This window comes from Artemia sp. Qi Xiang Cuo, chromosome 10, assembly GCF_049724085.1.
Source record: "Artemia sp. Qi Xiang Cuo chromosome 10, ASM4972408v1, whole genome shotgun sequence".
In the NCBI taxonomy this organism is placed as follows: domain Eukaryota; kingdom Metazoa; phylum Arthropoda; class Branchiopoda; order Anostraca; family Artemiidae; genus Artemia; species Artemia sp. Qi Xiang Cuo.
This window is the reverse complement of record NC_142803.1, coordinates 10,929,458-10,943,969: the sequence shown is the minus strand read 5'-3', so window position 1 is coordinate 10,943,969 and position 14,512 is coordinate 10,929,458. Positions and strand designations below refer to the sequence as shown.

At 35.4% G+C, this 14,512-nt stretch overlaps 1 protein-coding gene across 1 annotated transcript in view; it reads right to left on the bottom strand.

Annotated features, from left to right (window-relative positions):
- Positions 1 to 14,512, bottom strand: part of LOC148947459 (26S proteasome non-ATPase regulatory subunit 3-like) — a 50,333-nt gene that overhangs the window by 13,143 nt on the left and 22,678 nt on the right. The window contains exons 5-6 of the mRNA XM_089095271.1: positions 11,571 to 11,682; positions 3,206 to 3,503 (exon numbers count right to left, since the gene is read on the bottom strand). Of these exons, the coding sequence (XP_088951397.1) occupies positions 3,206 to 3,503; positions 11,571 to 11,682 (410 nt within the window). The remainder of the gene's footprint in view (positions 1 to 3,205; positions 3,504 to 11,570; positions 11,683 to 14,512) is intronic.

The window sequence follows — 14,512 nt, the reverse complement described above, 5'->3', positions numbered from 1 at the left end:
ATTACTGGAGAGATTGTTGTGTTTTAATGATATAGTCTATTTACAGGAACATTTCCTTTCAATAGAAGCCACCAGTATCCTTAAGTTAAACAAAGGAGTGAAAGCTTTTGCGGTTCCTGCAAAGTCATCTGTAAACGGTAGACCATCTGGTGGGATGGCCATCTTAGTTAGTGGCGCATTAAACCCTGTGTTATATAAGACATCTGACTTTTTCATTGCTGTTAAGATCCATAAGACAATCGTCTTCTCTGTGTATATGCCTACTGACTATAGAAACAGTAAATCTGAAGTGAAATTTAGTGGAGCATGCAGTAAGCTTCCTAATTCTATTAGCTGTCTTAGTCAAGGTTTCAAATGTATTCTAGCCGGAGATATGAATTGTGATTTAACAAATAATAATAGTGCAAGAACCCAATTATTGTTAACCTCCTGTGATGATCTGTGACTGACCATCAATGATTCTGACTTTACTTATATACATAATTCTAGCTCTACCTCTTCTCTTGATTCTATGTTAAGTTCATCGATGATTGAGACGCATGGCAACTCCCATGTAGATCTGAGTGTTTGCGCATCAGATGATTTTCCAATTATAAACAGTTTTAAAATAATTAAAGCAGCTAATGCTGGTTACGCCAAAAAGTGGATTACTAGAGAAGATTGGAATAAGATTGATCCTATCCTCTATCAAGCTATGTTAGATAATATTCTAGATAAGATCAAAGTGCCTTTTCAGTTGCTTCAACAGAGTGATAAGGATAGACAAATGCTACTTAATATTTACTGCAGTGAAATAACTCATGTTTTATTATGTGCTGAAACGGCTGCTGTCCCAACACGCAAGGTCAAAGTTGGTACTGAAATTCTTAAGTAGTCTAAGCAGAACCCAGTTTTGAGTAAAGCTTGTTGTTGAGTAAAATTTTGGCTTGGGATATGGAATGGATATAATCGGCCTAGATATGATGTTGTTAACCAGATTCGTCTTTACAGTAAACGTGAATTTGGAAAGCTTTTATCTAAGCATCAATGTGACGTTATTCATAAGCATAGTGAGAAGATTAGTCAGGAGCCAAATATGGTATGGAAACCACTTAAACGAAAAAGTAGTATTATAAAGTCTGAAACTACTCCTCCAAATGAACATGATTGGTTATCTCACTTTACGGCTGAATTCTCACCCCCTGATCCTGTGCTCGAGGATAAGTTTAAAGGGGATCTTGACAAGAGTTTTATGATGTGTAGGTCTAGGTACAGTTTTGTTGTAGGTATTTCTAATCTTGTTTGTTCTATTTTAAAGCTGAAAAAGAAGAAATATAGAGGTTTTGATAAGCTATGTGGTTTAGATTTAGTTCATGTCAGTGATAAACTACTTTGTCATCTGCAGCTACTGTTACAGATGGTCTTTAACTCCGGTCTTGTTCCACATTTATTTTATAGGGGGATAATTACATCGATACTAAAAAAGTGGAAAAACCATCTGAATATTTATCGTACCGTCCTATAACCGTGTCACCAGTTTTATGCAAATTAATGAAACTACTTATAGTGGATATGCTCATAGATAAGTGTTCTACTCCCGACTCCCAGTTTGGTTTTAAAAAAGGGGCTAGCCGCGAGCATGAGCATTATATTCTTGCTAATGTAATGGCAGAAGTACATGATTTAAATGAAAGGTTTATACTCGCAAGTCACGAGGTGCGCCGGGCTTTTGATTCGGGGATTCACTCCCAGCTACTCTTGCCGGATCTTAAGCGCGGGGTTAACCAGTCTGTGATATTAGCATTTAGAAATATGCATAAAAATCTTTAAGTACAGATTAATATACCGTCAAATGAGAGCCCAGTTTTATCTTCCCAAATAGTCCAAGTAAAGAAGGGTATTAAGGCAGGGTACAATATCATCGCCTCTACTTTATAATAACAGCATTATAGAAGCGCAAAAGTATGTTAAACCAAGTTTTATATTTCGTGGTGTAGATATTACGTTATTAAATTATGCAGACGATATTCTTAATATAAGTAGATCTTTAACTCCTGTTGAAGAGAATTTTGATATTCTTAATGAAATATATGGACGGATTGGCCTGTCATTTAATTCTAGTCAAAGCGAGTTTATTGTTTTTAATGGTGATTGCTCTGGTGCTGTTTGTAAATTTGGAAATAGGCAATTTATGGGATCTAGTTCCATCATGTATTTAGGACTGCCAATAAGCTAAGATATGATGTCTACTCGCGCTGGCCTACTTTGTAATTTTTCAGAAAAAGCCAGGAAAGCGAATTATATGACTGCCCCTAGTAATGCCCCATGTTTTAGCACTGGCTCCGTTTTGGAATATTTTTCCTTTAACGGATAAGAGAAAACTTCGGTCTACATTCTACAAATGCTTAAAGTTTCTATGGAATGTTCCTCTATGGGCCAAAAATTCATTTTTAACTAATAAGTATGGTGGCGGAGCCAGTTGCGACCATTTTGAAACACCGAGCCAAGTTTCTGAGGTCCTTAGATCCATCTAATAGCCTAAATTTGGCAATTAGCCCTTGAGTTACTCTTTATTTTAATAGCTTTTTGTTGTTAATTGATTGTTTCCATGTGTTGTGTGAGTTTGTTGCATTAGTGTCTTTTTTTTTCTTTTTTCTATTATTTCTCTTTTGCTCCATTCATGCATTTTGTATGTACTTAATTAACTACTTTTTATTTTAAAAGTTTACTACTGTCCTACTGTCCTTCTACAATTTTAATGTTTATTACTTTTTATAATTTGCTTTTTTATTTTGAAAGTTTACTACTTTTCTATAATGCTCAATAAAATTTTAGTGCTTGTTACTTTTTATTAATTACTTTTTATTTTACAAGTTTATTACTGTCCTGCAGTCCTTTTTTCACTTTTAAGTTTATTACTTTCTATAGATTTTTTTTTATTTGGAAGTTTTACAGTCCTTAATACAGTTTTTGTGTGTTACTTTTTATTAATTAAAAAAAGCTTCCCGAAAAATAAGTTTTTCAAAGAAAAGTAAAGGCCATTTTAAACTTAAGCTCAGCAGATACAAATACCTTTTAAAATTCAAACTCAAAATGACCAGAAATTACTATTAAAGAATAAATGAAACCCAAAACGAACAGAAATTAAGTAAACAATCATAGCAAAAACATACAACAAGTAATAATATACCTTAAGCAACCTTAAAAGATACAAACTTAGTGATACCTTGAGTCAGTTGAAAATACGGTGCCAGCGATCTTCTCATATTCTTTTGCCTAAATACACTCCTTTCCGGTATCTTCCCCATTAACAGTTCTACAACAACAATCATCTTCTGAACAATTTGCTTAAAACCCAGTGCCGTGCTTTGTGGTGCCTTTTGAATAGCCTGCTGAAGGTTCTTGTAAGCCTGAGAGTATTGTAGCTGAATGGCTTTAACTCGGCCTATATAGTATAAGTAGCGAGACCATTCATTGTTGTTGGCTGATTCAGGGAAGGTCGCTTTGGATGCAAGCTTGTCTGCCTGTAATGTAAACTTGATAAATCACATATTCAAGCAACGCTGACTGCCTATTAACGCATGCTATCATAGGATAAATATAACGAATATATGTATAAGAATATATTAGATGATAAATGTAAATACAATATAGATAAACATATGATAAATGGGTAAATAAAAAACATTCCAAAACCGATCTACTATTTTGAAATAAAAAACATTGCCCTCCATCCCTAAGATTTTCTCTGCCAAAGAAATATATATAGCAATAATACATATATATATATATATATATATATATATATATATATATATATATATATATATATATATATATATATATATATATATATATATATATATATATATATATATATATATATATATATATATATATATATATATATATATATATATATATATATATATATATATATATATATTTATATATATATGATTATTTTCTTTTTTAACACTAAGAACAGACCGTGAACGTTGGTCAGACACAAGTAAAGATAAATTATTTACATCAGATATTAAAGGGGTAATCCAATCTCAATCAAACTTTGCGTGAAATAGGAATAAGTTTCCTATTTGGGCCTTTTAGGTACCCGAGCTTAATCCGTCATCAGTCGGGAGAGTGGGCGCTAAATTTATGTTATCAGGACATCTGATAGACAAAATAACCTCAACCAAAACTTCGGGGCTGAGAAAAAGGAAAAGAATCTCTACATTCAGGACATGATGACATCAAGCCGAGGGGGTTACCAGATCTGAGCGTGTTGTTTCTTCCGTAAAGAATAACACAGTTTTTAATTTGGTCTTGATTAAATATTAACAAAAAAAATTCTGTTACATTAAAGGAACTAAAACTTTTTATAGCCAAAAATAAAAGTATGGGGCCGCCATGACATATATTTGTAGGTATTCAAGGGCAATTTTCTTCTTGTCATTTTTACGCTACCATGTTTGGTCTTAAAGCATTTCAATTTTTCTGGGAAGCAGGAAGTTTTTTTTGTTACTTTTTTTTGCATTCGGAGATGAAAGCGATTTTAAAGAAGAAGTGTTTCAAGTTTTTTTTACTCTTTTGAGTATTCAGAAACTTTTTCAGGGCAGAAAAGTAAATCATCTCACCCTGAAATTTTTTTTTTTTTTTTGTTTAGATATAGGTTTATTCCAAAAACAACACAACACAAAAAAAAACAAATGACCTTACATAAGCTAACGCTTGTTCGGAAGTATTTACCCTCTTAAAATTAACACTATAATAACATACTAGAGAGAAAAAAAAGGGAAAAAGAAGAAAGAAAGAAAAAGAAAGAAAAGAAGAAAAAAATGAAAATCCTACACTCACCAGGCTCCTGGTCGCAATAACCAATTGATGATTGATGATTAAACACGTTTCAGGCTCAAACACTGAGATTTTCACTAACGTAAAAAAAGGTAAAAAACTTATAAAGATTCTGGGTCTGTTTTAGGTAAACACCCTACCTTTCATCGATGCAACCAGTGTAGTATCTTGTCTATTACATAATTGCTTTAGGAATTATTTCCATGTATCCAACCTGGATTCGATTTTTGCATTCACAAACAACCTGGTTTCAGAATGATTTAATATTATTTCTAACACCAAGTCAAATAGAAAAAAAAATGAAATATATCAAGCCGAAAGAAAACTTTTGAAGAGATCCGAGGTGCTGCTTTTCCTTGAAGAAGAAGAAGATGCGTATCTTCATTTTGATATTACTCCGTTGTCTATCTTATCAATTTGGCATCAAAACAATTCAGCTTGCAAATGCGTCGAATGTTCTTTACGTATATAACTCAAGCGATTTCGCGATTCAAGCGATAACTCGGGATTTCGCTCAAGCGATTTTTAAAGGGGCGTAACGATGGAAAACCGTATTTAACGCTTATTCTAAAATAAGAAGACACAAATGACAAGTCGGACTTATGTTAGAATCAAGACAGCGGGGTAGAATTCGGAATTGAATCGGAATCAACTAGAAATAGCGATCTTCTCTTCTTTTTTGTGTTTCTTCGTTGTTTATTTTTATCAATTAAGCTCTACAATCAATTGGGGTTCAGAAGGAGCTATAATTTTACCCAAAAATCAATCCATAGAAGGTAGGCGGATCCTTTTGTTCTTAAATTTTCCTTCTAGTAAGTAAAGGTAATATCTGGAAAAATCGTTGCAAGCGCGGGAGTTGAGCCCAGGATTCCTTTATGAATAGTCAAGGCCACCAACGGGGACATCTAACGATGTTCCGCTAGCTTTATCCTACCGTATAACAGTACACAATCCATCCTGTGTTTAATTATCATTTCGAGCTATTAAACTTTTTTTCTGGATTACAAAACAGTTAGGGACAGGATTTAAGAGCTAGTTAGGCTGGATTAAAAAATAAACACAAATGAGCATATTAATTTATTTTGCTAAGAACGAATCATTAACCTCCAATCAATGTAAGAAGATTAAGACTAAAAACGAACACTGAAATTAGAGTAGAGGTTGCAGAAAAAAAGAATAAATAACATACCTAATAAACAGGGCTCGGAATGATTCCTGCTCATTAGAAAAAGGACTTGAGGACCTGTCAAGGGACATTTAGGGGCGAAAAAAGGGACCAAAGTGGGAAGTGATTTTGATTGTCATTCAAGGTTATAACATTCCTTTCCTCATGAATCACGAGTCACCCTAAGAATTATCATATTCATGAGCCTCAGAAGGAACTCATTATCTTTGGAGATGGGCAGTTGTCTTTGTTTTTCCACTTTCTTTTTGTTCAAACTTTCAGTTAAATTAATTTTAAAAAAAAAGAATAGCAACTTCAGGACTAGTAACAAGTAAAACAATCCATAAGACTTGAGCTTGCAAGCTAACACATTCACTTCTTTGACTTCTTTGAGAGATTGATGATGTTGCTTATCAGGTCCAACTTCCTCTTTTGTGCGTCCTTTTCAGGCCGCTCTTTTTCATCTGTTTCGTTTTTTTCATCTTCTCGCATTTTCATGGCATTCTCTAGTAGGGAATTGAACAAGGCGATGTCCACTGAGCTATTTGAAGCCATCACTCTCTGTAAGCGATCGGTGGCCTCTTTCAAGAGGGCATCAGCAATTGCTCGTTTCGTTTCAGAGGCCTGCTTTTCTTGCAATGATTCCTTAAGTCTATCTATCTCTTTTTTGCTAGAGATGTCAACTAAGTTCACCTCCCTTTCTTTCGCTTGGTCTTGGATTCTTCGCTCAGCAGCTTGTTATTTTGCCTTGCTTTCCATGTTGTCTTGGTATTTTGACCAGGACGACCTAGCCAAAGCCAAAAATTCTTTGGGAATAGGAAACCTTTCGGGTTTGAGTCAACATGTTTTTAATTCGTCAATCACACACAGCTTCGCATTCAGGACTCTTTCTGACATGGGGGCTCTGTCCGATGGAAGAAGTCTTACCGAGAGCAAAAAACACCTCTCTACGTCAGCACTGCCGTGCAATAATGTCAACGCACCTTTTAGGAGATTTGACAAAAGCATACAATTTTGCCCACTAAAAGCATCCATCATAGAGAAGATTTGATGCCAGTAATGTTCGACGTGTGATGGTGTTGATTCTACTAAGTACTAGGCTCCCAGCAATACCCACTCACTTCTAACATCGTGAAAACTTACTCTTGCTGGTATTTCTCGAGCAAGCACGGCCATATATGATAGACTTCTAGCTCTATTTCTTTCCATTGTATCCAGGCACCTAAGCACTTCGAGAAGGCTATTAGAAGAGATGGGGCACTTCTTGATCAAGTGTTTGGCAGCTGCTTTGAAATGCTTTCGCGCCCTTCGATGGAATCCTAGTTTTTCTGCCAAAGTGAGTTTCTAAGTATTTAGCGCACGATTAACCTGATCACCTACAATTGTGTCCTGCAAATAGGTGGTCAAGTTCTCGAGCAAACTGGTAGAAATTTCATCAGCAGACATGAGAATGTGGGTTTCAGAAGCCTTGCAAAAACAGTGACAAAGTTTTCAGCTTGCATGAAGACATGCACACGGGGTCCGTTCTTCTGAAGCGTTGCTGTGAATTTCGATAAAAAGCTCAGACGATGAAGACACAAATTCAAGTTTTGCAAGTATGTCCTTCCTTTTAAGGTAGCTTACAATTTTGAGGTACTTCGATGATGACGTGACATTCTTCAAATGCTTTTCGATGGCACATAATTTAAAAAATACTCCAAGAGTGCCGGCCACTGATCAGTCTTTCGGCGAACAGCAGGACCCAACGTCAGCCAGCTTGTTGGGACGCGCTGAATGAAACTATTGTATGGGACGCTTTTCTTTTTCTAGCATCCTAAAAATTCCTCATATCCTACAAGCCAGCTAAGGAAAACAAATGCCTCAAGATGACAACAAAGTCGGATAACTATTCGCCAAATTCCCGTGGCCCTTTCATGAATGCGTTGTTGCGCAACATGGATGTTACACGTTCCAATGTTCACAAGCTCTTTTGAAGACTGTTTCATCTTCAATGCATTCATTTGTGACCATACCTTTTTATTCATATTCGGCCAATGGTTACCTGTCTTTACTAATCTTTCAAGAGGTAAGTTCTCGCTCCAAATACATGACATCAGCTTTTTTACAATTTTCTCATCAGCTCATCAGTTGTATGTCCCATGAATTACGTTACAAGATGGCGGCTTACAACTTGATCTCTTAAAGAAGACCAATAGAACACTCTAATCTGTAGCTCTTTTTCCCTTCACTGTTTAGTTTTGTCGTATTCAAGAACAAAATAAGTTTCACCTATGTCCTTCATAAGATTCTGTTTACAGTGTGGGCAAAGTGCATCAGTTATCATGTACATAGCTTTCTTTGTACTCATCAACACTCCAGATGGTAGCTTACCAGGGAGCATGGCTTCAAAGACATCAATGATTCTGTCATATGAAGCTCCAAATATAGAAGTTTGAATGGACTTGAGTACCCAGAGGATTTCTGTTTTGTATGCAGCATCTTTGTCGCAAAACATCTCAAGAGTTTTACTTCCATTACCTGGTGATGGCTCTTCTCATTAGGACTGTTGCTTAACATATCCACAAAATCGTAACTGTAACGGATTTAGATGGACCACAACCTGTTTCTTGTGCTCGTCCAACGAAGCATCCTGATTCAAGGTGTAAAAGCCTTTGCGACAGCTAAGATTATTCCAGCATATTTTGCAGAAAAAAAAACTCATCATCACCGATCCCACACCAATTGCTTATCTCTCTGCCACTCCTGTCTTCTTCAGTCAACCAGAAGCAACAAAATTTGCAGTTGCCCATTGTCTCTCCTAAATACACTAGACCTGGAAGACAAGTAGGTGCAAACACAGCAGGAAAAACAACAACATTTTTCCATTTGAATATTCCACTCATGATGCTCTTCTCACTCAACCTGCTATTAGCTTTTTAACTAGCCTCAGGGAAATAATAAATAACTTGAACCATTGAAATACAAGTTAATTCAAACGAATTCACACTGATATTGGTCAAATCCATGCCACCCACCCTATAGGTCAATGTTCCTCTCTATTCTTGAACAGTACTACAATGTGACCCATCAATACCACCTACCATATAGGCCTATTTTGGATAAATTTTTACCAAATCTTATTATTGACTTACGAATTAAGTGAATACACCACTCGATGCCATTTGCTACCTGAGATCAAAATTATGAGATCAATTTGCTACCTGAGAAAAAGGCTGAGTTAGGTGAATACAACTTTGAGGAATGTATTTTTAGATGGTGCCTAATGTTAGCAATGCCATTGCGAAGCATGCTGATTTCTATGATATCACTTAGATTCTCATAATATTGCATTGTCTAAAGATGGTCTTTCAAATATATCACGCTTCAGTTTTCAAATGTAGCCTACCATGCTCCCAAATGGGAATTTTAGAAAAGTTAAGAAAATTTCTGCATAAATAGGGATTTTGAAAGGACTTCAGCCCAAGAAAAGGACTTTAGGGACTTTTGTTGAGTAATTCCGAGGCCTGAAAAAACAACTTAAAATAACTATTATTATCTAGGAGTTATTTCTAGAAGAAAAAATATGAGCCATGTATGCCAATTAAAAGAGTGAAGCTGACTCGTAAACGACTTATATAGCTCAATCAAATAGCGTGTATACTAGCTTGCAGTAACCACTTATTTTGGACTATCTTTTTCCGATTTTGGTTTTTAAAAATGAAAAAGAAAAAAGATTAATGATTAGCCAAATAAATTGGAGATAAATAAAGAGAGAGGGGCCTTTGGGAGGCCCTTACCCTCACTTCACAGAAATCTCAGTATTTTAACCCCCAGTGTTTTCTGAATAACAGTGGAGACCACTGGTATAAATATTTCCTCCGAAATGAACTTGAGTTTTCTGCATTAGATTCCTCATATTTCATCACTAAGAGCCACCCAAAAAGAATTAGGAAAAATGACAGCCATATGATGCAGGTAAATAAGCAGGGGGGGGGGGGGAGGATTTGGACAATCTTACCCCCCCCCCCCCCAAAGAAATTTCAGTTTTTCAACACCATCTATGTTCCTTTATTAATTTTGCCACCAATTTAAACAAACAAACAAAATAATATTTTTGTCTAATTTATATAATTGACTTCATTATTTTTTTTGGCTAACACAGGGTGGCAAACACGGTCCACAAGAGTTACGGTTATTTTAAAAATGGAACACAGAACTACCTGTATTTTGGATATGTGATATTGCGAGCTGTCAATGCGCGTGTACAAGTTTGGTTGGTATTATAAACTGTTCAAGAAGTGCCAAATTCAAACCAGAGGATAGTGACTAGTCTTTGACTGGATGAAAGTGATCAAATGACACCACTTTCAACTAATCAGATGCCTTTTAAACTAACGTATAAAAGGGAAAGTGGTATTCCATGCCTCTAGTCAAAGCATCACTGACATTCAATAGAAACACTTTTAGTTAGAAGTAAAATTAGAAGTTTACAATCCTTCTAGTTCGGATATTTTCCGGCCAATTTTATTTCTCTTAAATTTTCCATCGGTTAAAAAGTGAAGTTTAAGAACTTTATGTGTTTTCGAAGGGTAACATAAGGTGGTGTTTTTATTTTTTTTTTAGATAAATCTTTGTTTCCTTCCTCAACACTTTCCAGCACTCTAAGTAATTATAAAAAAAAAACCAACCGAAAGAAAACGACATCCCTAAAGTGCTTCATATACAGAAGGGAAGGGACCTTCGGGCAGCCCTTGCTCCCTAGACCCTCCTCCAAAGGAGTATTAATAATAATACATTAATTTTTGTTTCTTTTCAATCTTCTATCGATTAAAACTACATCAAATGATTTTTGTTTTTTTTATTATTATCCGTATGTTTTGCTCAGCAATGCAAGATGGCATTAATATTTTGTTTCTTGGAGACAAACTCATGTCTCCTCAAATCAATTTCCCATAGTCTTTAACTTAGCTAGTGACATTGGTCAACAAGAAGGTAAGAGAATGGATTCAGCTCCAATGGCCCAAGAGGCACGGAGTGTCAAAAACAATACTCTTGGGTCATTAATATAATAAACACCAATATTGAAGGACTGGAGGACATGGGTTCTTAGAAAGTATCCAGAGCCGGGACACTTTTGGACTAAACATACCGATCTGAAAGGAGACGATAAGAAAAAATAAATTAACTATGAATCCAATCAAAGTTTTCCCCCTTGTGTTATTTTATTAAAATACCCACATTGACTAAAAAAATAAATAGATTGTATTGCACTTTACCCATTATGTTGAAAATGGCGATGGTTGATAAGGCATTTTTTTCTCAACTTTCATGTATTTTAACAGCCTTCGTAAAAAATAAATTATACAAAAAAGTTTTCTATTACAATTTTCATATTATGCTGGTTAGTCATTAATTTCATTTCATTTTCCCTCTTGATTTCCTATTATATCTCAATTATAGCTTCCTATATGTATACTGTACGAATCTCAGATGCAGTTTTTTTTTATATATTTTAGGCTTATATCAAACTGGAAAAATATAAACAAATTTTTAGAATTTCTAATATAGGATTAAAAGGATATTACTACAATACCTGATCATACAGATTGTAATGCAAGTAGTTCCTGAGAAGGCAATTGGTCAAAGTAGCCTGGCCATCGAAATCATTTCGAAGGGTAGAAGTACGAAGCCTCGTCAGTAAGAAGCTAAAATTAAAAAAAAAATATATATACAAATATACATAAGCAAATCAGGAGATGAATAAATATTTCACTAGTGAAGAAAATATTGCCTTTTGATACCTATTAAGGGCAGCACTGTAGTAGTATATGAATAAAGAGTCTTCAGTGTATTATTTATCTCTTTCTTCCTTCCTATTCCCCCCCCCCCAGCTACTACTTATAGCGAACGAGATATAGAAGCGAGGTTATAGAACCTTCGAAAGTGACTCATTCATTTGGAGATTGGAAATTTTAGTGCTCTTTTAAAGGATCAAAAGTGATCGAAGGGCAACTCACCCCCCCCCGCCCGGGCCATTTTTGCTACCCAGCCCCCTTAACTCCATGATATTGGACCAAAACTTTGACAATTCCTCATGTTCAGAATAGTTAAAATGTCCAACAAATATACTTTCAAGGAGGGCATTGCCGTCTAAAACCCTGGGGCAAGGATCATAAATAGTATAAATTGCTTACTGTTTACGCATAGGTTTTAAAATAGAAAAAAGTGGGCTTGTTTGACCTTGGGCAGGTGATTAGCTCAAAACTTACTGGGCACTTGGTCAACAGGATCACATACTTGCTGTGGATAGCCAATTGGAGGGAAGAAGCAATTTTCCCTTAGATTTGAAAAAAAAAAATTCGTAGCTTCATGAAATAAATAGAAGTCCCCCCTCCCCCAAAATTTGAACCAAAAAATATGTATAATCATATTTTTTTAAATCAAAAGAGAAAAAATTGCCCCCCCCTTTACATTTTCTTGAATTGGCTCCATTGGTTTTGATTGAGAAACAAAGTCCAAGTTTCTTATTGGATTCCAGATTATGTTTTTTGAAGAAAAGCATATTCAGATGTTTTTAAAATGTTACTATTTTTTCGTATTTATTAAATAGGTTCGAACTAGTTTCAATGTAGAACCCCGGCTACCTAAAAAATGTAGATACATGCCTGTTATGTAGGGGGAAGTTTTTTTGCTTTTATCTTCCTCCCAGTGTCATTCAAGAGTAAAAAGGAGATAATAATACAAGTAATATTTTCAAATAGGTTTATATACTTAAATACGACTTTAATGAACAAAACTAGACGGCGTTGGTGGTTTTTCCAAAGAAGAACTTGGGTATCTTCTCCAAACAGTTTCTAATTCTCTTTATCTAGAGTTTAGGCAGGCCAAGTTTAGAATTCGAGCAGGCAAAGTTCAGAGTTCGAGCTGACAAAGTTCCCGAGTTCAATTTGGCAAAGCTAAAAGTTAAAACAGGCAAATTCCAGAGTTCGAGCAGGCAACACTCAAGAGTTCGAGCAACCGAAGTTCAGACTTCAAGCAGACAGAGCTCAGAATTCGAGCAGGCAAAGTCCAGAGTTCAAGCACAGAATATTTGAAAGTTCAGGCAGGTCAAGTGCAGAGTTTGAACATGAAACCTCCAAAAAAGTGTAAGACATACGATATCATCTGTCTAAAGTCAGTAGTCTCACTTACCCAGAAAAAAAGCTTCAATGGTGACAGCTACTGCTTTACTACTACTAACAACTCACCGCAGCACCAAGCCGCCTGAGGCCAACACAGCTACGCACGCTCCTCCTCCATTCCAATCTATTCAAAGCCTCCCTTTTTACACCCTCCCACGAAGTTCCCATTTCCTTTAAATCTTTCTTTATGACGTCCTCCCACCCCAGACGAGGACGACCTGTTTTCCGTTCAGCCCTAGACGATTTGCCGAAAAGGACAATCTTCGGCAAACTGTCATCCTTCATCCGCACAACGTGCCCTAGCCACCTCAAGCTTACTTTCATAATAGCCCTAGAGAGCGGTATTGAACCACATTTTTCGTATATCCTATTGTTTGATATACGGTCAGTCAACCGGGTACCCAGAACAATCCGTAAGAAATTTCTCTGGTAAACATCTAGCAAATTTTCATCTGCTTTTCGGAGTGCCCATGCTTCAGAGCCATATTCGACCACTGTCATCACTGTAGCTTCTAATATTCTAATTCTGGTTTGCAGACTTATTTTCCTATTCTTCCAAACTTTTTTTTAACTGTGAAAAAACACCCTGAGCATTGGCTATTCTATTTTTAACATCTTCACTGCTCCCACCATCTTTACTAATAATACTACCAAGGTACTAATTGAATTATAATACTACTGCTTTAACTGAATTTTAATTATTTTAATAGAGAAAATTGGGAATTTGGAAACATAGGAAATTGATAACCAAATCTTTGGCTCTTTATACAAGCACAGCAAAAATAAAGCGTTATTCCCTTGAACTAGAAAAAAAAAAAAAAAAAAAAAAAAAATGCAGGGCTGGCAGTTGAATTGAAAAACAGTGAAAGTAGAGCAGCTTATTATATCTGAATTACAAAAACTAACCATACATTAAAGGGATGTATGGATAATTGTTTATAAACACAAAATCACAGAATCCTAAATAGGACAAGCAGGGTTGTGAAATCGGCAGTTTCTTAGAACCCTGCAGTCAAGTTCGGTACTTTCTGTGCAAGTGAATCAGCTAAATTACGAATTACAAGAATTGACAACACCTTGAACAATTTTCAAAGGGGTTTTATTAAATTCTCTTGTAGAAACTTATCCCATATAACACGAATTACGATTTCATCTATTTTTTTTTATTTCAAATTACACATGAAGTGATTTTAATTTTAAATGCGAAACGGAAGTAATTTGTACTTTGGCTCATTCAATGTCGGAATCAAACAATTACATTCACGAAATAAATAAATTTCAATTACGTTTTGCAAAATAAAGAACAGCATTCAAGTAGGTAATTATTAAGACTTATACAGGATAAAACGAATGC